This window comes from Salvia hispanica, chromosome 3 (assembly GCF_029641045.1).
Source record: "Salvia hispanica isolate PSC_SH4W2 chromosome 3, Shi_PSC_v1, whole genome shotgun sequence".
Lineage (NCBI taxonomy): Eukaryota > Viridiplantae > Streptophyta > Magnoliopsida > Lamiales > Lamiaceae > Salvia > Salvia hispanica.
The window spans coordinates 39,568,980-39,577,113 of NC_142694.1; the positions used below are offsets into that span (position 1 = coordinate 39,568,980).

Below are 8,134 nucleotides of genomic sequence, written 5' to 3' on the forward strand. Positions count from 1 at the left end.
TAGTAGAACTTTTTTATAGTTTTCAATGGATTTTGATAATATGTTGCAAATAAAGCTTAGATTTTTGTGATGTGACTGAAATTGTTTTATAAATACAAAAATTTCTCATAAAATTAGGTCTGAATTCACTAATATCAGCTCCGCAGAGATGATGACTTCTACAAATAAAAGGAAATGCATAACAATACCAAAAATTTACTACAACATCAAAATCTGGTGTCAAAACTTATCCTTGATGGAATGTCAGAAACATCTCAATCATCGTGCTTCGACCTCTTGCTACTCTTTGATTTCGCCTTCTTAGTTCCGCGATGCTCCTTCTTCCGTTTCACTGGTGTTGCTTCTGCTTTATCTTCTTCTGCTGCAGTTTCGACTTGTGGTGCGGGAGCTGCAGAAAAATGTTAACCACTTCGAACTTGGGAGTAACGAGCTTCATTGTAAAACGCAAAAGGAAGAGAAAGGAGAAGTTCAGTACAGACCTTCGCTACGAAAATGGGAATCGAAGACAACACTTGTGAGATGTTGTTTTAAGTAAACCTGCAATCAGTTCAAAGCTTAACAGTTAGCCCGGTATCAAATTAAATGTAATGTCATAAGCTATAGATGAAAACATTTCGAGCACGGATGGCAGCACATGCAATTTTTCTATCCCGTCACAAGATACGTGAAAATTGAAATTCTTATTCTCAGAATCCGTTACAGAGCATTTTCTTTACTAATCATAACACGAACATACCGCTGAGAGAAGCTGTCGCGTCTGTACATCCCAAATTCGCAAGTAGCTATCAAGCCCTAACACAAGAGCCAAAGATCCAGGTCAACGATATCTCCAGGATATAGGACGATACAAGCTCCAAGATTTTTTTTACATGAATTAAACAAGAATAAAAGAAAAGTACAATAGGATTATGAGTATTAAGTTTTTGAGCTATAAGGGATCCGAGGAGAACTTAATCTCCACAAATTTAAAATAACATCGGTGCCTAACTGGGACGTGGAAGAACAAATACTCACCACAGGACGCAACCACAGGTAGCTCAGGGTGCCTAGCAATGGCTCTTATACTTCCGGCACATTTCCCGATGAAGCATCCAAGAAGTTTCCCTAAAACATATTGAATAAAGATAAAATTAGAAAAATGACACCACCATATGTCTATAAAATTGCATAAACGTTGTTTCACATAGACAACTAGTCAAAACTCAAAATAAGAAGAAAAATGAATCATGTACATATAGAAGAGCAACATTATGCAAAAAAATAATCTTTAACTAAAGTAAAAATTGAATGTTTAGAAACGTAGATATATAGAGATTACAGAACTCATTGTTATATTGCCAATTTACTTAAAGTACCTGTACGAATATCAAAGGTAGCAAGGTCGCCTGAGCCATTTCCTACATATATTGTGTTTCCATCGATATCTTCGGAAACAGCCTTAATGGCGGTTTCTCTGAAATCAATTGAAATCACAGGCCTTCTCTGAGCAGAGATATCATAGAGCCGAACCTGCCAGATTAATAAACTTCGTTCAGGTTATCAACATAGGTTTCCTTTTCTTATGTGCTAGAACAAAGCTTGGTCCCGTCAACAAATTTTAAAAATAAAACAGTTGATGCATGGCTTAAATACCTGATGAGAGTTGGTCCCGGCAACAAATTTTCTATGATCGTCTTTACTCAAAAAGGTTGCACATGTAAACCAAGTTGGTGTGAAAATTCCAAGGCTGTCTTTAGGGGGCTACACAAAGATAAATCAAACCGTTAATATGTTTAATTTAAACAATCGGGCCTATCTCCCCAATCATACTGGAAACGGATAACTTGATGCTTACGGATTTCGCAGTCCAGATCTTCTCTTGTTTGTGAAGATCCCATAAGTTAACTTCAACACCCTTCCTGTGTTACATAAAAAATGACAAAACGTACTGTAAACGACCAACTACTCATTTCGCTTTTAGGATTGGAAACTCAAAAAGAGAAGCTTACCCTCCGAACAAGGCATGGTTTTCATCTTCACTCACTTTTGAGTACAAAATATTACCCGATCCACATACATTCCACACTGTTGGAGAAGGGTCACGAACAGATTTTTCTGGAGTTTTGCCTAATTTAACAGATTCCATTCTCACGTGTCCTTTAGTTGTAGAGGCGAGCAATGCGCATGACCTAAGTCGAGAGTTGATTTCTCATGAGGTAATTATTAGAAGGAAACCACGGAAAAAGAATCGGGGTGGACCCATTAACATTCACTATAACCCCAATACCTAGATGACGAGTCTGATTTATGCTTTTGCAACAAATGCACTCCAACAATGGAATCATCCTCAGGCTGACATAGATCCGGAATTTGAACTTGAAGATCCCCATTTATAGCACTAATAATTTCAACCTGAGATGTAGAGACATTACTTATTACTTATGTTGGTGAATCACATAAAATCTCAGTATGCAATACATCGATCACAAACGGTTCTCCAGAAGCAGAATAATAAAAACTTACAGATCCGGATTTCCTTGCAATACCGATCAGCTGCAAGATTTGCACATTTCCATGCAATACAAGTGACAGAATGATTAGAAGATATGACGAAATATATTATCATCATTGTTGATTAGTTTTAACAAATGCGTGTAAACTAAGCGTAGCTTTCGTTTCTAATCAAAACCTAACACCAACAACCAAAGAGGTCAAAAAGTAGTTACCGGATGAGACTCTCGATCAAGAATTGAAGCTGAAAGCACACATTTGGAGGCGTCCGGCTCGCCCCATCGTTCCACCACTTTAGCAGCATCTCCATTCTGCCCCCCACGGGCCTCTACAACTGTGTGACAAAAAAATCGAATCAGGATATCAACCAATTTCAGCACAAAACTCGAATAACAAACAAGAGACGTCGGCTCGTGTTTACCTTTGATGAGGCCGAGAGCATCACAGGTTAAGGCTCGAAGCGGAGGGCAGCCGGAACTCTCGACTGTCGTTGTACGCGGCATAACTCTTCCAAATCTAATCAGTACTCAGAGAGGCCGTCCAAATCAACAAATTATTTTCATATATTTAAGTTTTGGAATTCATTTACAACTGCAAGTACTAATAATGCTTCAATCTCAATTTTGTCCACACCTAAAAATTTCCAAGCTCATTCATCTTCTACAACATTAGCTGAATTTCTCACATAACAATTTTCGCTAGCTAAGAAAGTTCAATGAAAATAGTCACAATTTTTATCTCTATATAGAAGCCAACATAGGAGTACTATAATTTGAGCTCCAAAAAAACAATTTTATTGTATGAATTTATCACTCATCTCTTCCTTTCAATTTTTTCACTGTCAAGTTAAAAATTCCAATGAATTTAGGGCATCGCTAAGCAAAAATATTCAGAAGAAGAAGAAATTGACCTGATGAACAATGTCGAAGGCTTATTGGTGTTATTGAGCAGAGGCTGAGAAGACGGCGGCGGCGGTAATGGTGCTCGCCGGAAATTGAGAGAGAGAAGTGAGAGGAAATTTTATTGAATTTATTTAATTTTAGGTTTTGTTGTTTTAATTCAATAATTAAATGGGCTGGATTTGGTAGTGTTATTGGGCTTTTGGGAGACATGAAATTGAGGCTCCCTTTTACATTCACCAATTATTTTTATCGATGTTTGATATATCTAATTAATTTTCTAGTACTCCTAAGATGGTGACTTAATAATAATTTGGGTTTTTACAAGTTATGACTATTTGATCCAATAATGATTCCATAAGTAGCTATACTTTCGATATATAAACATGATTCAAGCTTAGATTTACAAGTTGAAGAGCTAAGTGCGCTTACACTTTGTAGCGTGTAAAAGCACGCTAAAGGTTTTGAAATCGAGGCTATTGTAACACAATCTTTAAATTTATGTTAGTATATTAATAAAAAAGAGACATTATAATTAGTTGATAGTATTGATTTTTAAAGCCTTTTAAAAAATTATTAGCTATTACTTTTATGAAGAAATTAGTAGTGCAAGAGTCCACCCTAAAGTGTTCATTGAATAGCATAAGTTGGGCCGATAAATTCGTTTGACTCAAATAGGTTATGCATATAAATACTCATCAAATTTATATTACAAACTACAGTATGTTTTATTTTTCCTCAAATGCAAAATAGAACATGACCCCGTTTTGAATATTATCTAAGGGATTTCTCGATTCAGGACACTTTTGAAATATGATGTTAGGCCTAATTCCTTATCAATACAATATTTAATGGCAAATTGGCCGACATGATTTGTGCTCAAAATAGAGCAATGTATATAGGCTTTAAGGGAGATGACATAGCAGATCGTATTATGGGACATCAACTTCACTCAAATCCCAAACATGTCTTCTCAAATTTTTAAGCCACACAAGAATCATTAGTCCCTTAAAACCTAATATACAAGTGGGGTTGTCACTTGTGGGACAAGACCCTTAATCTTCTTTGTGTGTAATATTTTTATTTGGCTTTCTTGAATGATTCATGTTATTTCATAATTAGATGCTCTAGTATTCAATTCTTGGTGCAACATTATGTTGATCAAGAAATTTATGTAGGTTTGTTGGGTATGTGATGTGTAATTAGTGTAAGTTACAAAAAAACAATGATAAAATATGTACTGATTTGTAATTTACATATACTAGGGTATAATTGTGAAATAAATCAAACGTTGACATCATTTATTGAGTAAAATTAGAGAAGTATATATGACTTATTCTCGCGAGAGGAAAAAATAATTTCTTGCTGCACGTGGTAAGATACCCTCTAGACTAGCTAACTACCAAAAAAGAAATAATAAAAAATAGACACTATAATAAATTACATATTATACTACTAATAATACAAGAAAATGGTAACAGTTACATAATAATAATAATAATAATAATAATAATAATAATAATAATAATAATAATAATAATAATAATTGTTATTAATTTGAAATTTATAACATGATCCATCGTCATTATAATTGTGACCGCATGAGGCAAAAGTAAAAGAAGATCACGGTGGCACAACACAAACAAGGATCGACACTTACTTTTTAATCGAGAAAGGGCATGAATGATAACTTATTGGTACATATATATTTGTAATTTCACTCAAATATTAGGACACAATGTGATTATTTTGAAATGTTGAGTACCTTTTGCATTTATATTTATTTTATAAAATATGAATATTAAAATGATTTGAACCATATTTATTAATTCTGCATAAATGAAATTGATTTCCTCTTTATTAAATTTAAATGAATGGGCCTATTATTTAATTCGAATAAAAACCATCAACCGACTATTTGATGTGATAGTAATTGGGCCGTTAATCAAGCAAAAGCGGCTCACTAACCACCACCCCTACAATTCCATGTGCTTCATGTCTCACCTATGTCAAATTTATTAATTATATTTAATTTCCATGTATCATGTTATAATGCATTGTATTAAATATTAATACATAACTAAGACAAATTCCACACATTAGATGTTAAAATAGGTGATGTGATTAAATTTTATAGATTTCGATAAACAATAAATAAAATATCAACAAATGAGTAAGATCTTCAATTTATTATAACAACAATTTTCATGGTTTTTCTGATACCAACATAGTGTATTAAAAATATCAAAACTTACATAAATATTTTAGCACAAGTACACGGTTTGTGTTTCTAAATGACTTTCAATTTTATTTTTTTGCTAAAAATTGTGTCTAATCTAAAACGTTAACTTTGATTAAAAGCAGTAACTTTTTTTTTTTGTTCCATCAATGACGTGACATATGACTGTGTATGAAACAACGTTGTTTAAATAATCGAACATTTTATCCACATAGTATTTTCCTGACTACATATCACACACAACTTCCTTTCAAATATGGGATTATGAAATAATTGAGAAATAATGTCAAATTTAATTATTTGGCTAATTTGCATTTTACTAATAATCACAAATACTCCCTCCGTCCACGATTAAGAATCTCATTTCTAAATGCCGCGAGTTTTAAGAAATGTTAAGAAAGGTGGGTGGAAGAAAGTTAGTGGAATAAAGGTCTCTCACTTGTATATATTAGTTTTAAATGACATGAGAGTGGAATGAGTTAGTGGAATGTGGGGTTTCTTTACCATTTATGGTAATTATGAACCGAGACTCTTATTCATGGACGGACAAAAATGGAAAAACGTGACTCTTATTCGTGGACGGAGGGAGTACCATCCACATATTTGATCTCTTCAAATATATAACTACCCATTCCACCCCATCCAATAAGAGAGGTAGAATAAAGAGGAGAAAATGATGAAATTAAGATCAAAGCGATTCTCCAAAAGCAACGCTAAGCTTGGCGGCGGAGTAAGCCCCGCCGCCGGCAGCGGCGGAGAAATCAAATGGGAGCTCAGGCCCGGCGGCATGCTTGTTCAGAAAAGAGATAGTCAAGAAAACGGCGGCGTCGGAGAAGAGACGATGATCACCATTAGAGTCTCAACTGTCTCTAAATGGCACGATTTGCCAATCCAAGCCACTTCCACATTTGGTAACATCATTCTCCTTCCTGAAACTTTAAAAATCAGCCGGAAAAATCATGAAATTTGAATTTATTCGTAATTGTCTCGAAGCAAAAATTCTGGTTGCCTATGTGCAAAATAGTATATGGTTGAGGTTTTCCAACTAAACGAAACGATATTGTTTAACTCATTGAGAGTGACGTCAACATATGATTTTTTGGCTACCATATCAGAAACAATTTCACTAAGTTTCATCGTGGGATGATTGGGAATAAATCCAATCTTCTTACTGATTTTTAAAATTGAAGAAATGAGTGGAATTTTACCAAATTTTATGATTTTTTTCATCAATTTGCCAAAAAATGCAAAAATTCAATTCATTTTGAAAAAGATGTTAGTAATCATATTGTACACTTTGGTGCTTTTTTAGTAGATATGGTCAATTTCCCTTTTAGTAATCTTAATTTTTTATTTATTTATTAAGGGGAATTAAAGATTCTATTATCAATATTGACCAAATTGGAACCCCATGAGCAAAGATTACTATTCAAAGGGAAAGAGAGAGATGATAATGAACACTTGCACATGGTTGGTGTAAGAGATAAGGATAAAGTTCTCATGTTAGAAGATCCGGCTATCAAAGAAGGCAAGCTACTCGGGTTGACCCGGACCCGGATCATTGGAGGCCCGCCTTATTGCCCAATTAGTGTCTAATTCTAGATGCATGGGATCAAGGTCAGCCGAGTCACTATACAATAGCTCCGCTTTGACATTTCGAAGAGTTCACTTTTGTTTTGTCCGTCATCTATTGACCACTACAGTTGCAAAACAATTGTTGTCTTCATTATATTCAACCACACGAGTTTCGTTATTGGATCAATCATTGATTATAGCATGGGAGGACTTTGTTTTTTTTGTCTAATATAGCCATGTGGGCTTGGGCTCAAGTAAAATGTAAAATGATGAATGCCAATTCATTTTATACATTAGTGTATAGGTATATTCCATGTAATGTAAATGAAGCCATGATATTAGTTTTAAATTTTTTGTTTTGTAAAGAGGATGTGTTGTCCTTTCATGTATGTATATGCCTACAACTTCTTGTCTTCTCCTTCTTATATTTTAAATTATTTTTTGTACTTATTTTCTGTTCATAAGAAATTCATGCGATGATTCCAATGACTAATTTTGATCACAATAATAATTTAGTAAAAATTAGGTCAATTAATAAAACCATTTAATTTGATAACTAGTACTCTCTCTGTCCCATTAGAAATGAAACATTTGCTTTTTCACACATGTTTAGAAAAAATAATAATAAATAGTTAAAGTGGAAAAAAAAATAAAGTAAAAAAGAGAATAATATAAAGGGGAGTCTCCTCTACATTATTCTCTCTTACTTTATTTTTCACCACTTTAGTTATTTATTATAATTTTTCCAAAACAAGTGCACAAAAGCAAATGTTGCATATTTAATGGGACAGAGGGAGTATTAATTATAATGACAACATCGATAATAATTAATTATGCGGGTAGTTAATTTTATGACCTAAAAATACTAAATTTAGCCCTAATATAAATATGTATAGTTATTGATGGAGGAGCATTTCCGCCCACCCCAACC

General features: G+C 33.7%; 2 protein-coding genes across 2 annotated transcripts; one reads left to right on the plus strand and one right to left on the minus strand.

Annotated features, from left to right (window-relative positions):
* Positions 1–72: 72 nt before the first annotated feature.
* On the minus strand, positions 73–3,521 carry LOC125214196 (Transducin/WD40 repeat-like superfamily protein). Its single transcript, XM_048115112.2, has 13 exons — positions 3,401–3,521; positions 2,912–3,006; positions 2,706–2,824; positions 2,503–2,532; positions 2,267–2,391; positions 1,989–2,168; positions 1,835–1,898; positions 1,633–1,740; positions 1,356–1,509; positions 1,015–1,104; positions 737–792; positions 480–537; positions 73–388 (listed from the first exon to the last, which is right to left on the minus strand). Exons 2-13 carry the CDS (start codon positions 2,991–2,993, stop codon positions 255–257), a joined length of 1,200 nt encoding a protein of 399 aa, XP_047971069.1. The 5' UTR covers positions 2,994–3,006; positions 3,401–3,521; the 3' UTR covers positions 73–254.
* A 2,763-nt stretch (positions 3,522–6,284) lies between these two features.
* Positions 6,285–7,617, plus strand: LOC125214201 (BAG family molecular chaperone regulator 3-like). The gene is made up of 2 exons (XM_048115118.2): positions 6,285–6,539; positions 6,995–7,617. The coding sequence occupies exons 1-2, from the start codon at positions 6,302–6,304 to the stop codon at positions 7,222–7,224; spliced, it is 468 nt and encodes a 155-aa protein (XP_047971075.1). The 5' UTR covers positions 6,285–6,301; the 3' UTR covers positions 7,225–7,617.
* The last annotated feature ends 517 nt before the right edge of the window (positions 7,618–8,134 follow it).

Bases quoted from the DNA above. Each gene is read 5' to 3' on its own strand.
- LOC125214196 (XM_048115112.2), bottom strand. From the start codon at position 2,993: ATGCCGCGTACAACGACAGTCGAGAGTTCCGGCTGCCCTCCGCTTCGA. The intron at 1,510-1,632 runs GTATTTAAGCCA...TTAATCTGGCAG, and splicing joins CCGGGACCAACTCTCATCAG to GTTCGGCTCTATGATATCTC. The intron at 389-479 runs GTCTGTACTGAA...ATTTTTCTGCAG, and splicing joins TTCCCATTTTCGTAGCGAAG to CTCCCGCACCACAAGTCGAA.
- LOC125214201 (XM_048115118.2), top strand. From the start codon at position 6,302: ATGATGAAATTAAGATCAAAGCGATTCTCCAAAAGCAACGCTAAGCTT. The intron at 6,540-6,994 runs GTAACATCATTC...TTATTTATTAAG, and splicing joins CCAAGCCACTTCCACATTTG to GGGAATTAAAGATTCTATTA.